The sequence below is a fragment of the Mustela putorius genome, unplaced genomic scaffold, assembly GCF_011764305.1.
Source record: "Mustela putorius furo isolate JIRA1106 unplaced genomic scaffold, ASM1176430v1.1 tig00537269_pilon_pilon_pilon, whole genome shotgun sequence".
Taxonomy (NCBI): Eukaryota; Metazoa; Chordata; class Mammalia; order Carnivora; family Mustelidae; genus Mustela; species Mustela putorius.
Window position 1 is genome coordinate 39739 of NW_025422407.1, and position 18688 is coordinate 58426.

The following is an 18688-nucleotide window of genomic DNA, read 5'->3' on the forward strand; positions in this document are numbered from 1 at the left end:
AATAGAAAAAGAGGACCACCATAGAGGAATACAGATAACAGTAGCCTGTGAAATTCCACTGAAAAAATAAAAACTACCTTATGGACACCAAGAAACAAAGGGTATTTGATCCTTTTTACTCATATTTTATTCTTATGTAAAGAGAACAGAGATACACTTTTAGATCATCAATATTTATTTAAGTGACATTTTTGAGTGCCCTTGATGTGGCAAGCACTATGCTAAGTTCCGTGTATACAGTGGTGAAGAAAATAGACATATGCCTGCATTTTCCAAATCCTCTCCCCACATACTTTGCTCATGATACTTATGAAGTATATGTCAAATACTGAGCTGTAAATCTGTGAAGACAGGCTTGAAAGAGGATGTTGCCTATTTATCCAAGTGATAACCAGTAACATCAGGATCCATGTGCCTTAGAAATGAGGAATGGGTATTTCCCAAACTAGCTCAGAAGGATATATTTGAACTGAGAAGAGAAAATCTTTCTGTCGCAGCAGTTAATTACCTTCACTAAGAGCCCATCATAACCAGGGACACTGCACATTTGTCATCAAGACTACAGCTTGGGACCTCTTTTGTATCCTGGATCAGTAGATCAAGTGAGGGCAAATCATTTATCAAATCTGGGAAAGAGAAAAGACAAACATCAAAAATGAAAAGATAGTGCAGGACATCACCAGACGGCTCTGCTAGACTGATAAGTAAAATGATAGTCACAGAGAGGTATAACCAAGAATTAGCTAAACTATGACATTCTATTTAATCACAGCTCAGAGCAACTCCCCTAATTGCTGCTGAAGATACTTCAGTAATATCACTTACCTCTGGAAGACAGTAGAGGACTAGTGAGAAGAGATGATTGGTGTTTACTTCAGAACAAAAGAAAAGACACAGCACACTCCAGCTCCAAGGGAGAGAGGTGGAGGGGGACAGAAGGGAGAGAAAGAAAGAGGGCAAGAGAAAGAGAGTGTGAGACAGAGGAAGAAAAAGGAGGGAGGGCAGAGGAGGGGAAAGAATGGCTTTCTAAATGCACAGCTAAAGCAACAGCTCAGAGGCATGGGTACCATTCTTCAGGATCCAGTGTGCTTATTGAACAAGAGAGCTCTAAATGATACGGTGTCCCAAATAGGAAAAATACACGGTTCCAGCAACCAAAGAGCAGAAACAGAAGTGACTCCACTTACCACACCCACTGACCAAATGGGAAATTTTGTACTTTCTTCTCTGTAACTCCGGGCTCTTCAGGGCCAAAGGCCCAGGTCCCCAGAGCAGATGCACCCTTAATCTTTAAAAAAAAAAATCTTAAAAAAAAAGTAAAGGGGCACCTGAGTGGCTCAGTTGATTAGGTGTCTGCCTTCAGCTCAGATCATGATCTCAGCGTCCAGAGATCCAGCCCTGCATGGGGCTTCCTGCTCAGCAGGGGACATGCTTCTCCCTCCCCTTGATGCTCCCCCTGCTTGTGCCCTCTCTCTGTAAAATAAATAAATAAAATCTTTATAAAAAATGGAGTTAATAGACTGTCAGGGTTAAACAGTCCTTATTAGCAAGAGGAAGGATATAGGGCTGCTTTTACACAATGAGGCCAGACAGGATTTTGTATAGAACCCAAGCGATCTATTTTGGTGCTTCCTAGAATTTCCATGTTCCATTGTAACTGTGAATATGTGCGTTCAGCAATCTCAGCCAGAGAAAGATATGACTGTCAAGGGTTTGGACCCCTCAGGAATGAAGGTTTGGGTCATAATACCAGGCAAGCCACTAAGACCTGAGGACATGTAGTGGAGAGTGAGGGGAAATTAGAATTCATAGTAAAGGAGGGAGTGGATGCGGGCCGGTTGCAGCCCTAAGATCAATTGCAGTGATAGTGGCTATAATTTGCTGTATTAACCTCCTTCTTCTAAGTTTCTCTTTAGGAACAGAGGCCCATATGAAGGTTGAAGGAATTGTCCCTTGAACCCGTCTGGAAAAGTAGATCTGTGTGGCTCTAGGCAGCTATGAAAATGCACTCCTCAGATCTCCTGCCATGGGGATCATAATTGACGATGGCTCCAATTGCCACACTGAATCTGCTACACTTCCCATGGGCTGTCCTCAAAAAGTCAGTGCAGCAGGGATACTAAGTCAACCCTGTCTCTGCCCAATGTAGGATGCCTCTAACATTGGGCTCAAAGATTCTCCACTGGCCTGGCTGAAACTCTTAAAACTGTGCAGATCCAAGCTGTTTTACTTCCCGCCCTCTTTCACAGAGCTCAAACTTGATTCCCACTCTAAAAGTTCTTCCTGCCTCCTCCGGTTTTCTCTTCCTTTCCCCCCTCACAAGACTCCTTCCAGAGCACTCAGATTATAAAGCCAAAGCCTCCTTTATTAGAATCAAAGCTTACTAACCTAAATGCAAATCAGACACTTAACTCTCTGATGGATATAGTTCCCCATATTTTACCCCATAATTATTATATTTGGACTCTTGCAGTTGCAGCAAAAACAATACTTTCACCCATCCAGACAGCAGATAGCAAAAAGTTAACATATTCCATAGTTGACCAATATGTTTGCTAACAGAATCAAGAGGGCACACAGCCCAGTGAGTTCATTTTAATGCTACATGTTAATTTAACACTTCAGGACATGTAGCATATTGTTCCCAGTTAGCTTGCTAAGTTACATTCCAAGGGCCAACAATATCCGGTAGAGTATATGTTTAAAGGTGAAGCTCAGACTTAAAACTGCCTGTTTACTCTTTTTATTTTCAAAAAGATTTATTTATCTATCTATCTATCTATATAGCACGTGAGCAGGGGTGGGGGGAGAGGCAGAGGGAAGGAGAGAATCTCAAGCAGATTTCCCGCTAAGCAGGAAACTCAATCTCACAACGCTCCAATGACGACTTGAGCTGAATCAGAAGTCCCTGCCTCAACCAACCTAGCCACTCAGGGGCCCCTAAACTGCCCAAGTTTAAATCTAATTGTCATCTAACAAGGTTTGTGATCTTGGGCGTGATATTTAACCATTTGAATACCCACTTTTTTCAACTGCCAAATGGTGTTAACAGAATGTATCTCACAGATAGCAGGGACTAAATGTGCTAATATTACAGTGCCCTTGCCCACTGTATTGTGTATGTTCTCTTAGCTACTTATCTAAGAGACATCTTAGATCTTAGATAAATACATGTCAGGCATCTGCTGACATGTAGCAGTTTATTTTTTTTTAAGATTTTTATTTATTTATTTGACAGAGACAGAGATCACAAGTAGGCAGAGAGACAAGCGGAGAGAAAGAGAGGAGGAAGCAGGCTTCCTGCTGAGCAGAGAGTCCGACCCCGGGGCTCGATGCCAGCACCCTGAGATCATGACCTGAGCTGGTCAGAGGCTTAACACTCTGAGCCACCCAGGCATCCCCAAGAGGATAGTTTAATATGGAGAATAATATGTCAAAACAAACAAGAAAATTGTATCTATTAACTATTAATTTGTTATCTTGAGTTGCCTAAATTTGGGTTTTTCTTATCTTTCCATTACTGAATTCTCCTGTTCTTGAAGGACCCCAGGTCAGAACTATACTATAGCCTATAAGTTTTAACATTCTTTTTATAACCAGCTTATGCTAACTAAGAAACTGTGGCCAGCTGACCATAGATAAGGGAGTCAGCAAGCAGCATAACAGGATAACAAATAGTAAAAATCTGTGTTTAACCCAGCTGTTTCTGGCTTCTGTATAATAATGCTTCTAATGCTCTGCTAAGAAATGAAAAATTGCTTAAACCCTCAACTCTAAGGAGCAAGAGGCTGGCTGAGGACAAAGCAAAAGCTGGCGACTTGCACCCCCCCCTTCACCCGCTCCCCTCCATATGTGTAGCATTATAAATAGTTAACTTGCAGAAATCACAGTCCTGCAGGGTAGGAGTCTCCCTTGGTTTGCAAATGTCCTTGAGATTTATAACAAAGAAGTTACCTTACGTTTGATAGCAGGAATGTAACATTTCACCAGGAGACTCCCAATTGTCTTTATGTTAGTGCCTCATTAGAGGGAAAATGGCCTTGGCTTGATAGTAACCAGGCCTTCAATATCCTGATAGTGCTTTCATTCGCATGCGTGGGCTAACCCGCCAGTTCTGCTTCTGTAAGATTGCTTTGTCTGCTTTCGCACGTGGGTCCCCTGATCCACTCCACTGACGCCAAGTATGCCTGTTCAAACTATCAATCATCAGCTCAGCCCCTCCCGAAACTTGTTTGTCCAGAAAAATCCTGCACTACCCCAGCCTGGTGTGCTCAGCTAGCAGGAGCTGACCACCCGCAGGCGCCTGCGAAACAATAAAGAACGTCTTGCTGTTTGCATCCTGTGGCAATGTTGAATTCTTGGGTAAGGGGATCCGCAGGTCTTTCATTCTCACACACCAGGACAAAAAAATCCCAAGACTTCAGAGGTTCTCCAGAGAGAGAGAGAAGCAAGGAACACAGGTTAGTAATACATCCGGAAATAGTCTTTTCCTGTCTATGGCGCTTCTCTAGAGAGTCCAGAAAAGGGCCCGTCCCCACCCCGCCCCTCGACCTCGGAACATCTAGACCAAACCCCGCACAACCCTGAGGCCACTTCGCGGGGGACTGTTTACACAGGAACCCAAAGCCTGACCCCACCCACGTACCGTTACCCTCCGAGGTGATTTACATATCGGTTGTTTATTGGCTACTATAAGCACTCGCTCTTCTCATTGGCTGACACTGCTCCGTGTGCGTCACGGGTCTCATCATTTCCGTTTCCTGCTCGCCTCCGGTGCCATGGCGACCGTGAGGGGACTGAGGCATCTGCTGTCGTGTAGCAGGTGGCGCCTCGGCAGTGGAGAAGCTCCCCAGTCTCGCGTGAGTGTCTGCTTTCCCTGCTCTCGGAGAAACTCTGGATCTCAGGAATAGCCTCTTCCTTAGCGAAGGCCAGAGCCTTCCCTCTGCCCTGCAATCAGCTTTTCTTTCCCGGCCTGCAGACGCTCGCTGCCGTCGTTCCGGGCATATCGCAGGTCGATAACAATTCCGATTTTCTGGGAAAGACGCCCCATCGCCGGCACCCCGGCATCTTGCAGCTGCCATGCATCAAGGTGCCGCCAGCACTGGCTGCCGCTGCGCAGTTCCTGCTGCTCGGTGAGTACCGGTGGGAAGCGGAAACCCGAGAAGCAAAACACTGTGTCTGCATTAAGTGATGCGTTTCATCTTTGGCCCATAGAGAGCCCGATGCCCAATGTGGAGAAGCAGGTGCAAGCACTGACCAATTATCTGTGGAGCCGGCGTTTACCTGTAGAGCCCCAGGAGTTGCAAAGACGGGCTGTCCATCTTGAGAAGAAATTCCTGGAAAACCCAGGTGGGGCCTAAGAATAAAGAGTAGGCCCAACTGAAATACCGGTGGGAAATTAAGAGCAAGGAATAATTTTACAGATCTGTTTGAGAATCTGTGACAAACAGATACTGCGGTTTCCTGTTTGATTTTCTGGCTGCGGCTGCTTGTTACAGTGATGCCTTGCTAAAACAGAATAGTTTCCGAGGTTGCTCTTGGGATTTTTGTAAAAGGTCAGCAAGGTACTTCAGTATCCTGTCAAAGTCTAGGTCTTCGGGGTTTTATCCTGCAAATCCATTGGATTAGGACGGTTTAAGTTTTTATTAAAGTGAAATAAAATCCCTGTATGGCTCCCTGTCCAGTACTGAAACGCTCTTCAGGGATAGGAGAATGAGTCTAACTCATCAAGTTACTTTCATGAGTGTGAGCTCCTTAATACTACAGACCTGCCTTTTATTCATCTTTGTGTTCCCTGCGTTACCTGGTTCATAGGTGCTCAGTAGATAAAATAATACTGAGCTGAACACAATCCTGAGATGAGATTTTTCAAACCCCTTTCTTCCCTCTAGGAACATTGGAGATGTCACGTACTAAAGTTTAGGGGACCTGAGGAAATCCACAAAATATTGTCCTTATCCTATCCTTTTAAATCTTTGAGACACTTCCCTTTAAAAGAGAGCAAAGCCTGTGGGATGGTTTTGATCTTGTTGACTAAACTGCTGGTAGAGGCAAAATACTGTCTCATGCATTCTGGTGGTAATGGTGGTGGTTGCTGTTATTCTTTCCCAAAAATTTTCTCTAGATTTGGCATTTTCTTAAGCTTTGAGATTTTGCTTAAGGGGAAGGATGGAAATTGCAGAGGAATGGACAAGCAGCATATTCAGATATTGGATCTGAGCCCTGGTCTTCCTAGGTCCTCACTCAGTTCATGTTCTCACCACAGACTTAGGTCAAGTGGAGGAGAAACTTCGTGAAGCTGTGCTGCGAGCCCTGCGCAAAACTACATACCATTGGCAAGAACTGAGGTAAGGGGGCTAGAAGGGCTGCCAAAAAAAAAAAAAAAATCTTGTCTCTAGGAGGAGACTGGGGAAGTGCTATTACACAATTCCTGTTTGAAAAGCCTACCTGGTTTGAAACTCAGGACTTCTCTATTTTTTTTTTTTTTAAGATTTTATTTATTTATCTGACAGACAGAGATCCCAAGTAGGCAGAGAGGCAGGTGGCAGGGCGGGGGGGGGGGGGGGAAGGGGAAGCAGGCTCCCCACTGAGCAGAGAGCCCGATGTGGGGCTAGATCCCAGGACCCTGGGATCATGACCTGAGCCAAGGGCAGAGGCTTTAACCCACTGAGCCACTCAGGTGCCCCAGGACTTCTCTCTTTTAAGGAGTGAAAGTACTGAGCTGGAGGAGCCCTTTCCAAAGATTTCATTCCTAAAAATATAGAAGGTTAACTATGGGATGGAGGTTATTTCCTGGTAGGTGTGACTCTCTGGTTTTTCTGGCAGCTACAATGAGAGCCTGAGCCTGGTATATATGGCAGCAAGACTGGATGGTGGCTTTGCAGCAGTCTCCAGGGCATTCCATGAGGTGAAAGCCCCTCAGCTTCCAACCTGTTACCGTCAGTTCCCTTATCCATAAAGTAGTCTCCTGGGGTATGGTTCTTGGGAAATTGCATGTCTTTTTTTTTTTTTTTTTTTTTTTTTTGAGAGACTCTTTATCCTCTGAAAGGGTTTCATGACCCAAGGAATGTTTAAAATCATTGTTTTAGGAAATTCCCAGTCTATAAAGTGTTTACATTATATCTCAAAAAACATTCACATCTCATCTGCTCTGTCATGGTCCCCTAATTCATAGTGGCCCTAAATAAGGGTCTGCTTCCCCTACTGTGGAGTGTTACATATTTCTTCAGATCCAGGCTCGAGTTCCAGAGTTCCAGCCTCAAACCTTAATGGATTTTGGCTCGGGTACTGGTTCTGTCACTTGGTAAGTATCTTACTGTCTCTGTCAATTCTAGCTCTATAGAGCCATGTGTATAACACTCCAAGAGACTAGGGAACCAGAGGGAGAATAGGAAATTTGGGAACTAGAATGTTTCTTCGCTCAGATTGGTAAGGCATAAGAAAGTATATGGATTAGGGCCAGAACTTAAAGAAACTTCAAGTGAAAAAAGACCCATGTTTAGAAAGATAAAAAAGGAAAGGAATTTAGTTTTGGGCATAGCACCAAGATTTTTTTTTACCTATAAGTAGTTTTTTTGAGCCTGACCTTTTTTAAGGAGTAGTAAATGAAGTAAGAAAATGGCACTGTTAGTTTTTCCAACCATTTTAAGATCATATTCTGTTTCCCAGGGTTGGGGTTGGGGACAGAGGGATCTCTAGTAGGGATGACTCTTTGTCGTTGGAAATGGTGATTTATATTTTGCCATCTTAGGGCTGCTCATAGTGCTTGGGGCCAGAGCCTACGTGAATATTTGTGTGTGGACAGCTCAGCTGCTATGTTGGTTTTGGCAGAAAAGTTACTGAAAGGTGAGGACGGAAGATAAGGAAGGGTTTCTTCAAAGTTGAAGGAGTTAAGCAGAGAATGAAAAAGTTGTTTTATTGGGGAGTAGAGGAAGGCTGAAAGTTAAAGAGGAGTCTAATTTCTTTCCAGTGTTGTGGTCAAGCAGAGGGTTGTAGAGGTCTTTGCTGGACTGTGGGGGGGTGGTAAGATAAACAGGACAGGCAACCCAGTGTTTCCCTGCCCTTTGTTTTTGTTTTTGTTTTTAAGATTTTATTTATTTGAGAGAGAGAGAGAGAATATGAGCCAGGGTAGGGGCAGAGGGAGAAACTGACTCCCCACCAAGCAGGGAGCCCTACCACAGAGCCTGTTGCAGGGCACAGAGCTCAATCCCAGGACCCTGGGATCATGACCTGAGTCAAAGATGGGCGCTTAAGCACCTGAGCCACCTGGGTGCCTTGTGGTTTTCTTTAGCCTTGGGACCCTATTTCTTACCGAGAGATCACTTCAGTTTATACCTGTACACTCAAAGTTGCTGCGCCTCTGCTTTACTCCACAGGTGGTTCAGAATCTGGGGAGCCTTATGTTCCAGGTGTCTTCTTCAGACAGTTTCTACCTGTATCACCCAAGGCAAGTGCCAATGTTTAGAGTGTTAAATGTGGAATTTGGCAGATGGAAAACCGTGGCTTCAGCTTTGCAACCCAGCCTTGAGTGTTATAGATAAAACAGAAGAAATATAAGGGGATAGAACTTTGTTAGGTTCTTGGAAGGAGGGTCAGGAGTGGGGATGTCACATCTCTCACGTTTTTTTTCCTTGATTATCAGGTACAATTCGATGTGGTGGTATCAGCCTTCTCCTTAAGTGAGCTTCCCAGCAAGGCTGACCGCACTGAACTAGTCCAAACCCTATGGCGCAAGACAAGTCATTTTCTGGTGAGCTGAAATTCCTTTTTCCCTTCAAGTTTTAAGGCAGTGTCATGGGTTTCATGCATTTCCTTCTCTCCATCGAAACTTGCACCATTCTTTTTTTTTAAGTGTGTGTTTTTGTCTTGTTTTTAAATATTTTATATGTTTATTTGTCAAAGAGAGAGAACACAAGCAGGGTGATAGGTAGGCAGAGGGAGAAGCAGGCTTCCCACTGAGCAGAGAGCCAGAGGTGGGGCTCTATCCCAGGACCCTGGGATCATGACCTGAGCTGAAGGCAGACACTTAACCACCGACTGAGCCACCTAGGCGTTCCAAAACTTGTGTTCATTCTTGACCATTTTTATCATGCATAGATCCCTTTGTCCCTCTTTTAGGCTCTCCATTCCCATCTTATGTGGGGATGGCCCTTTCCTTTAGGGCCCTCTGCTGTATCTGTTAATGTCTTACAGAGCTGCTAGCATTTATGATTTCATGTAATTCAAAGCTTATGCTTATTTTCCTTTTTTGTGAACAGGTATTGGTAGAGAATGGAACAAAAGCTGGGCACTGCCTTCTTATGGATGCCAGGGACCTCGTCCTTAAGGTAAGAGTCTTTCTCCTTCTTTCACTCCTGTCCCACCATCTGTCAGTGGTCACTGCTGCTCCCTTAAGACTGGAGAGACTCTGTCATCCAATGGTAAGGGTGACTCTCAGGGTATTAGGCATATAAAGTTGTTATGAGATTGGATAGTGATTAGCAAACCAGGACCTGTGGATCAAATCTGGCCTGCCACCTATTTTCATATATGCCATGCTTATTGGTGTGTCTCTTGTCTATGGCTGCCTTTTTTTTTTTTTTTAAGATTTTTGTTTGTCAGAGAGAGAACAAAAGCAGAGGGAGCTGCAGGCAGAGGGAGAAGCAAGCTCCCTGCTGAGCAAGGAGCATGGTGTGGAACTCGATTCCAGAACCCTGGGATCATGACCTGAGATGAAAGCAGATGCTCAATCAACTGAGCCACTCAGGTGTCCTGTCTATGGCTGCTTTCATACTATAAACAGCAGAGTTGAATAGTTGGGACAGAAACAGATTTTGCCTACTCTCTAGGCCTTTAAAAAAGAGTAAGTGCTCCAACCCTTGATCCAGGGCATTACTAAGCAAAGAACCTTATCTTTTGGGGACAGTATGAGCCAGTGTATAATCATAAATTTAATTGTCCTGGAGTGGGATTTTTTTGAGAGTAGAGATTGCTGACAAGGGAAAGCACCATACTATGTGCCAAGTTCCTGCTTTTCTCCTACTACAAAGAGAAGGTTCTTTGTTTGGAGTATTAGAGAACCAGCCAGCTTAACTCAAGGAGCCTAGTTAATAATTATTAGAATTGAATGTTAAAGGAGTCCTCAGTTTACTGAGTAGAGAGATTGAGTTATGAGACTAGACCCCTCAGACCCAGCTTAATTTTTTTTTTATTTTAGGGAAAAGAGAAGTCACCTTTGGACCCTCGACCTGGCTTTGTCTTTGCCCCAGTGAGTATTACTTCTGCCTTTCCCAGCCTGCAAAGATGTAAACTCAGCTGTGGCCAGGAAAAGTGAGAGGGTAAAGCTAAGCCACCGTCTACTATTTTGTGTCCCTATTCAGTATCTTTCTTAGTTGTTGCCTTGGCTCTCCCTGCTTCCAGCTCCTATGTTCCCATTGCCCTAGCCCTTCTTAACTCTGTCACTCTTTGTTTTTCAGTTGTATGATTCTCTGGGGTTTTTTTGTCTTGTGTGTTCCCAGTGTCACATGAACTTCCCTGTCCCCAGTTGACAGTCTCTAAGCCCCTGGCCTGTAGCTTTTCTCAAGCTTACCACTGCATCCCCCTCAGCTGGGTATGTTTCCTGGGAATGTTAGGGCAGGGAGAAAGTAGCCTGGGGGAAAAGGATGATAAGGAGTCAGAGGTGGGAGGAGTTGGAGAAGTCAGAGAAGAGCCTGGAGGTTTGCAGGCCTGGGTGTACATGGCTTATAGAATCTGAAAATGGCTGCAGGGATGGGGGAGGGGGATCACAATTTTTTTTCCCATCTCTTTTTTCTCCAAATAGTCTCTCTGTATCCTTATCTTAGAACAAGAAGAAGCAAAAAGAGGAAAAGTTCTCAATGGTAATTCTTGCTCGGGGGTCTCCAGAGGAGGCTAATCGCTGGCCCCGTATCACTCAGCCTGTCCTTAAACGGCCACGCCATGTGCATTGTCACCTGTGCTGTCCAGATGGACATATGCAGCATGCTGTGATCACAGCCCGCCAGCATGGCAGGTATAAAGAGTGTGACCAAAATTAGGGGGAGGTGGCAAGAAACTAGAGCCCACATTGACCTCTCTTTTTCGTAGGGATTTGTATCGTTGTGCTCGAGTCAGCTCCTGGGGAGATCTTTTACCTGTGATCACACCTTCAGAGTTGGAGCTTCCTCTGTCCCCTGCTGACGACAAGGATTTTCTTACTTAGGCCTGCCAAGGCTGAAGCTCCCTGGTATCCAGGGTGGGAGTGCTGGCAGCCCTATGTATGTTTGCTTGAGGCTTTAATAATAATAAAAAGTTTTCAAAGAGTAGAAATGGATCTTGTGATTCCTAAAAGATACAGAGGTCGGTTTTCATGTTCAGTCCTGTAACAGAGAGAATTCTCAAGATATTCAGTGCCTTATCTTCTCACACAGGTTGCAAGCTTTTGAGATACTGCTTCTACCAGGTCTTCCCAAGGAAGTAATCCGGGGCAGTAGGGAAAGCCGCCCCCAGTCTCTGAGCGCTGGCTCAGCACGTGTCACAGTTGTTTGGTGGGCTACCTAAATAGGGAAGCTGGGCTGCCTAGCCTCTGTGTTTTCCTCCGTCCCTTACTTCTGTCTTTCTCAGAGTTCATCAACTCCCCCAGAGTTTGCCTGATACATTTTCCTCAAGAGCTGAACCCATCAAGACTGAATTTTCCATCTCCACGTGGCCCTGTAGCTCTAGGCAGGATCCTTCCATTTGCTTGGTTCATTTCTCGGATTTTCGCTAGGCCTTGCTATTTCAGAGCTAGAGAACCTTTCTTTGTCTTAAAATTCTCAGGCCCTCTCCCTCAGTACACATGGTTCTGACTTAAAGTGGCTTGATTTTCAAATTTTCAACTTCAAGATGATGTGAAAGTGAGGCACATTCAGTAGAAGCCAGACTTTGAATTTTGAGTTTGGCTCTTCTCTCAGGTCAGCAGTCTGTGGTATGATAGTCCCTTGTGATGCTGGGCAGCCGCAACTCCCAGGCAACCGCTCCATCACGATGGTAAACGGCTGGCACACTTCTAACCATTCTGGTTTTCACTTCCAGGACGGTATGTGGTAAATTACATGAGATATCAACACTTTATTACAAAATAAGACTTTGATTAAATTATTTTGCCCAACTGTGGGCTAATGTAAGTGTTCTGAGCACATTTAAAGCTAGTTGAAGCTAGGATTGGTAGCTTATGTATATTAAATGCATTTCAACCTAGGAGGTTCCCGATTTAGGCTGGGCTCATTGGAACATCATCCCATCATAAGCTGTGGAAGATATGTATGTATCCAGAAACGGGCACAGTCAAAAGTTGGAACAAAATCAATATTGTAATACTAGAAATCTCAAGTCCCCACTAGAAATTGCCATGCCTGGAGCTATTTCTCTAGGGTTACAGGAGAGGGGAGGCCCCTCATCTACTAGTTTTCACAGAGTGGTGGGTGGCGACACCATCTCTCAACCCCACCTCCTACCCAAATCCCCTCTGAAAAGGTAGGGTTCAGATATCAGCATAACAACCTATGAGACATAGGGTGGGGTGGAGAAGGTTTGGGAGTCTTAGATCAAATGTCTTAAATAAGGCAGGACCAGGTGTCCCCAGTACAAAACAGCTAGGAAGGACCTACCATAGACTCCCATTGTGGATTAGACCAGCATGAAAGAAGACTGTCCCTAGCATTTGGATTAGTCATGTCCGTGAAGAGGAGAAGACACACAGCACAGGCTGTGCCTGGCAGGGAGTCTGGAGTTTCTGGTTTCCCAGTTCTGGAAGGCGTGAGCCAGGGGAGGGGCCTCCTGGAAAGGGGAGGGCGGGAATCTGGGGCAGGGCCCCAGTCAGCTATGCAAGGCTGCGCAAGCAGAGGCAACACAGAACAGGAGGATCCCATCGCCCTCCTGGAGCTCGGGAGAGGAGATACTCCAGCTTTGATCGCCTACTTCCACACTCCTGCTCAGAGATCATAACTCCCATTTGCTATTCTGAAGCATCTGCTTATCCTGTACCCCAAGGATGGAACCACAACTAGGAGTGAAAATTGGCTGCTTCTTTGCCCTGCTGATTCTCACCCTGGTCTGTGGCCTTATTCCCATCTGCTTCAAGTGGTTCCAGATTGATGCCGCCACAGGTACAGCCCTGCCGCTGCCGGCCCCATAACCTCAGCCTGACTATGGCCCTTTCACCTATCCTGATGCCTTGCTCCGAGGCTCTCACCATCCCCAAGCTGGGGAGATTGGGTGCCACATGCTTGCTCTTTTGTCACCTTTTCTATCTCATTGCCAACTGGATTGTAACTCCTCGTTTTCTTAGGTCGTCACCGCCGGGTCCTCAGCCTCCTGGGCTGCACCTCTGCTGGTGTTTTCCTGGGAGCAGGGCTCATGCACATGACTGCTGAAGCCCTGGAGGGAATTGACTCAGAGATCCAGAAGTTTAAGATGCAGGTGAGCAGCAGAAATGGTAAGCAGCAGGGCTGTGAGGCCAGAATGATGAGGGGGGAAGATGACAGAGCTGAGGACAAGGGTGGAAGGAAAAGCAAGAAGACTCTTTCTGGCATGGTGAACACCAGTCACATTGGACTTTAGGGAAAGTGACAGAGCTGAAGGGACAGGACAGGAAGCTGAGCTGCTCCCCACCTGATTTCTGCTTTTCTCTCCCTAGAACAGGACAGAAAGGGAGGGAAATGCTTCTGATGATGTTGATTCAGCTCAGGTAAGTATCTCCCACCAGTCCCTCCCTAGTGGGGGAGGAGAACCTCCCGGACCCTTTTGAGGGGAGTATGTGAGGAAACCAGGGATCCCCTCTGCTCCTCAGCTCAAGACAGCTCAGAGGAGAGGAGGAGCCCACTCAATCCATTTGGGTTTGTGGAACCCCAGAAAAAGCTCTGCTTTACTATTTCATTCTTTCTCCATCCCTTTGACATGCCTCACATTCTTTTCCCATATTACTAACCCTATTACGCTGGTGTCCCTTAGTCCCTCAGGGATTCTTCTCGTTGCTGTCCATACCTGCTCTTGGCTTCATTCCCCTGCCCTTCTTTATGCCCAATATGCTGCATCAATCTGGAAGCATCTGAAGCAGATGGGAATAAGGCCACAGACCAGAGGGAGAGCCAGCAGGGCAAAGAGTTGGCCAATTCTTACTAACTAGGCATAGTCCCACACTTCCCATTCTCTTTAGTCTCCCACTCCCATGGCCACCCAGTGTCCTTGCTTCTCTTCCCTTCCTACCTCACAGACCCTCTTTCTGTTCCTAGATGGAGTATCCCTTCGGAGAGCTCATCATCTCCCTGGGCTTCTTCTTTGTCTTCTTTCTGGAGTCGCTGGCACTGCAATGCTGTCCTGGGGCTGCTGGAGGAACGACAGTGCAGGAGGAGTTGGGTGGGACTCATGTCCTTGAACTCCACAGCCACGGACCCCCACCCTCACCCTCAAAGGGCCCCCTTCGGGCCCTCGTCCTCTTGCTCTCACTCTCCTTTCACTCAGTGTTTGAAGGGCTAGCCGTGGGGCTGCAGCCAACAGTAGCAACCACCATTCAGCTCTGTCTTGCTGTCCTGGCTCACAAAGTGCTCGTAGTATTTGGGGTTGGACTGCGGCTGGTGCGGATAGGTACTAGGTCACGATGGGCCATGTTGTCCATACTGTCATTAGCTCTCATGTCCCCCATGGGCCTAGTCCTGGGGCTGGCTGTGACCCAAGGGGACTCTAAAGCAGGGCAGGGCTTATCCCAGGCTGCATTACAAGGTGTGGCAGCCGGCACCTTTCTGTATGTCACCTTCCTGGAAATTCTGCCCCGGGAGCTAGCTGGCCCTGAGGCCCCTCTGGCCAAATGGGGCTGCGTAGCCGCTGGTTTTGCCTTCATGGCCTTTATTGCCTTGTGGGCCTGAGAGATTCTAGATTTTTCTGATGGGCCTATCTAGGATGGCCTTCCTACCCTTGGGGATACTTCCCCAGTGGGTTTGGCCCTCCACTGAGACTAAGTGGCATTCATTAGGCATCGCCCTCATGAACTGGACCACAGCTTTCTCCTACATGAGAATCCATTTCGCCAGGACTGAGAAGAGGACGTTTAGGTTGAGTGCCTCTAAATTGGAGAATTGATATGAAGACCATCACTCTAGATTTAACTCTTGTCCCATTTTTGCTACTGTGTATAATAAAATGTTCCATTTTACCCTTCCCCTTCAGTCATGCTATACTTCATTTCTCCAGGTAGCCTAGGAGCTGCCTGGGAGAGGAAGTGATGGAGTGGGGAATGGAAAGGCTGACTGTTGGATATTGTATTTTCTCCTGGAATCCAGGCCCCTAGCCATTCTGCCAGTTGCAGGCCATGCCTCCATACATGGGAGCATTGCTGAAATTCCAGCAACCTACTCCTGCCTTGCCCACAGGTGTTGAGAAACTGAGCTAGAGTTCCCAACATTTAGAGAGAAGAGGTGTAAAAACAGAAACCACGGGATCTAGATTTTTTCCTATGCTAACCACACCCACTCCACTCCCAATACCTATTATTGGCCAACTACAGTGTGTCCAGCAGACTCTTGAGATCAGGCTAAATAGAGCCTCCTTCCCTCTGGTTCCTATTTTTCACACTGAGCCCTGCGTAGCCTCAAGGATGCTGTAGCTCTTCTTTAAGCCTCTGTCTCCATCCAGCTGCCTTGTGCTGAGGGATTAAGAAGCAGTGTGTTTGGAGAGGGAGAAAGGCGCCAGATAAATGCCTAGGGTGATTACCGGGCTTTGCCACAACTTACTGGCTTTCCTGCTGCCTGCTCTACCTGCTGCTCTACCTCCAGCCCCTCCCCACTAGGCCATCTTTCAGTGTGAGGAACCCCTACAATGTGTTGCTTCTCTTAAAAACTATGAAGGACAAACACAAAGCTTATTATCTGCTGTTGTCCAGTGCCCTGACCCATGAAATGGAGGAGTATCTCAGAGTTCGTGGAGAAGGAGGGGAGAGAAGGTGCACCCCATGAGCTCAGTCACTCTCCCCACTTTGCCCCTTCTGATACTCCAGTATATTCCTCTTAAGTGGTAAAAGTTGGGAAACAAACATAATGTCCTGAACATGGAACTGGTTAAAATATGATGCATATCCTTACAACAGAATACTATGCAAAGTACACCAACAGAATACTATGCAAGTACACCTTTGCTACTGACATAAGTCCAAAATATATTCTTAGTGGGAAAGAGAAAACAGTGTACTACATTGCATATAATTGTTATTATCGGTGAAGGAAAATGAGGGAACACATGCACATGTATACATGTTAATTAACTTTTTTGAATGTTTTCTTTATTTGAAAGAAAGAGAGCATGTGAGCAAGGGGGAGGGGTAGAGGTCAAGAAAGAAGCAGACATCCCCACTGAGCAGGGAGCCTGACCACTCAAGACCAGGGGCTCCAATCCCAGGATGCAAGAATCATGACCTGAGCTGAAGGCACACGTTTAACCCACTGAGCCACCCATGTGCCCTGTCAATAAACTTTTATTTCTATTTTTTTGTAATACTATATTTGTTCATTATTATTTTGAGATTTTTTATTTAAATTCAACAGTTAACATATAATTATTGTTAGTTTCAGAGGTACAGGTCAGTGACTCATCAGTCTCATATAATCCCCAGTGCTCATTACATCATGTGACCTCCTTAACGTCCATCACCCAGCTACCCCATCCCTCTACCCCTCTCCCCTCCAGACACCCTCAGTTTGTTTCCTATCATGAAGAGTCTGTATGGTTTGTCTCCCTCTCTGGTTTCCTCTAGTTTTTTTTCTCTCTTCCTCTATGATCCTCTACTTTGTGTCTTAAATTCCACAGATCAGTGAGATCATACGATAATTGTCTTTCTCTGAATGACTTCTGTCACTTAGCATAACGCCTCCAGTTCCACCTAGTTGTTCCAAATGCCAAGATTTCATGTTTCTGACGGTTGAAGAATATTCCATCAAATATATTAATAATATTTAATACTTAAATCTATGTAATAAAGACGGTGAAGGGACATAAAAAACTGAACTGCGTCTGGAAAAGAAACTGGGGCCTAACAAACAACGACCAAAGGAAAACATCCTTTTTACCAGATTTGTTTCTCTGTATTGCATTTATGCTTACCATTTGCATGTGCGATGCATACATAGCTATAAAGGAAAAAGTCAAAAAAGCTACCTCATTGCAGCCCCTTCTCGGTCGGTAAGGAAGATCCTGGTAAATAGAAAGTCCAGACAATGACGTTAGGAAGAAAACTTAAAAGGACCACCGCGATGAAACCTTGAGTTGACCCAGACACCCCCACCTGTCACCCTGCAGCAGCCCCGCAGACGGAAGCACACACCCTCGCCTTCCGCACATCTAACCACCGACAGGATGGAGAGCTCGTGGTACACAGTAGGCGCTCTTTATCGGAAGCCTATTGGCTTAGTTTCGCGCAGTGTTCCTCAGAATTTCAAAGAGCCTTTGGCAAGCCACCTCTACAGAAGAACCAGGAGGTCACGTTCTGGTCCCCTGGCGCGCGGGCAAGGGCGCCCAGCGCCCCCTGCCGGCTCTGGCGGCGGCGACAGCGGGACCCGCCCGAGAGGGCAAAGGTGCTGGGCGAAAGCTGGGGTTTCCCGACCTCCGCAACCCTCTCTCCCGGCAGCGCCTGGTTCCCGGGCTGCGCCCCCCGGGTCCGGGGTTTGCGCCTCTGGAGGAGGCGGGAGGCCCTCCCTGTAGAACCTCAAGAACTCTCTCCGCGAGCCGTGACCCGACCCCGCGGTGGCGGAGACCGTGGGGGTGAAGGGACCTGGGAATAACGGGGCGGACCCGGTGTCTCGGGACTCAGGGGCCGCGCCGCCCGAGTGTTACTCGAGGAGCCCGGGAGCTCGAAGAGCATCATCCCGGGCGGGAGCCTGGCTCTCCCGAATCGAAGCCCAGCACCGCGTCACCACCCACGGCCCCGTGCGCAAAGTTTCCCCGGGCGGGCCCTGGCGTCCTGCCTCACTGTGCCCAAGAAGGAGGGGAGCTGGGGAGGAGCGGGGGCGGGGCGGGGAAAATCAGCCGGTGTTCCTGCCCCCTGCTGGCGGCAAGGCGCCGTTACACGCGCGGTTATTGAGGGTTGAGGAGGGCGGCCAGCATCAGCTCCTCGTCATGGTCAAGGCCTCAGCCTCTGGAAAGGCTAGGAGAGAGGCGGTGGGCCGGGTGTCGATGACGGCTGCGGATTTCCGAGAGAAGGCATTAAAAAGAGAACTGAGGTGCCCACAGATAAAGAGCGGTTGGATCACCTGCACTTGCCACTTAGGGGAAAGGGGGTGTCTCCTCCAGGCCCCCCATTAGGCCTCATGGATGGCCAGAGTGGAGATTCAGTTGAGTGAGGAACTGGTCATGGCTAGCCGGTAGCCCACATCAGTCCGTGACCTTGACATCTCAGGAATATTGTGTAGTGGCAGTTGGGCCTTTCGTTGGCAGAGCCTTATTCAGTAATCATTTCTTGAGTACCTACACACTAGAGGAATGTGGGACTCATCAGAGAACACAGCAGACCAAACCAAAAGGAGGAAGAGGAGGAGGGAAAGGAGGGGGGAGGGCAGGAGGAGAGAAAAGAAAGAAAGAAAAAGAGAGACAAAACATATAAGTATGTAAATTATATAGACCGGTAAGGTCATAAGGTCTATGGGAAAATGTAACAGGAAGGCGAATGGGGGAAGCTATGAATCACATTTTT

General features: G+C 46.8%; 3 protein-coding genes across 6 annotated transcripts in view; all 3 read left to right on the forward strand.

Moving 5' to 3' along the window:
- The window catches only part of LOC101672053 (ribonuclease pancreatic), a 126583-nt gene that overhangs the window by 36209 nt on the left and 71686 nt on the right, over positions 1 to 18688 (forward strand).
- On the forward strand, positions 4742 to 11300 carry LOC123390184 (methyltransferase-like protein 17, mitochondrial). 3 transcript variants are annotated; one of them, XM_045073797.1, is made up of 14 exons: positions 4742 to 4859; positions 4979 to 5132; positions 5215 to 5349; positions 6266 to 6347; positions 6826 to 6907; positions 7230 to 7303; positions 7751 to 7845; positions 8376 to 8446; positions 8642 to 8749; positions 9258 to 9326; positions 10196 to 10250; positions 10497 to 10588; positions 10821 to 11008; positions 11083 to 11300. In XM_045073797.1, the coding sequence occupies exons 1-14, from the start codon at positions 4779 to 4781 to the stop codon at positions 11195 to 11197; spliced, it is 1401 nt and encodes a 466-aa protein (XP_044929732.1). In that variant the 5' UTR covers positions 4742 to 4778; the 3' UTR covers positions 11198 to 11300. The 3 variants fall into 3 exon arrangements, with proteins under 3 accessions (XP_044929732.1, XP_044929730.1, XP_044929731.1); XM_045073795.1 differs by lacking the exon at positions 10497 to 10588 and having other exon boundaries at positions 10196 to 10246; XM_045073796.1 differs by lacking the exon at positions 10497 to 10588 and having other exon boundaries at positions 4743 to 4859; positions 5189 to 5349; positions 10196 to 10246.
- Positions 11396 to 15170, forward strand: LOC101681265 (zinc transporter ZIP2). Of its 2 annotated transcripts, none has more exons than XM_004758536.3 (4): positions 11396 to 13121; positions 13304 to 13434; positions 13652 to 13702; positions 14247 to 15170. In XM_004758536.3, the coding sequence occupies exons 1-4, from the start codon at positions 13007 to 13009 to the stop codon at positions 14874 to 14876; spliced, it is 927 nt and encodes a 308-aa protein (XP_004758593.2). In that variant the 5' UTR covers positions 11396 to 13006; the 3' UTR covers positions 14877 to 15170. The 2 variants fall into 2 exon arrangements, with proteins under 2 accessions (XP_004758593.2, XP_004758596.1); XM_004758539.3 differs by having other exon boundaries at positions 13657 to 13702; positions 14247 to 14361.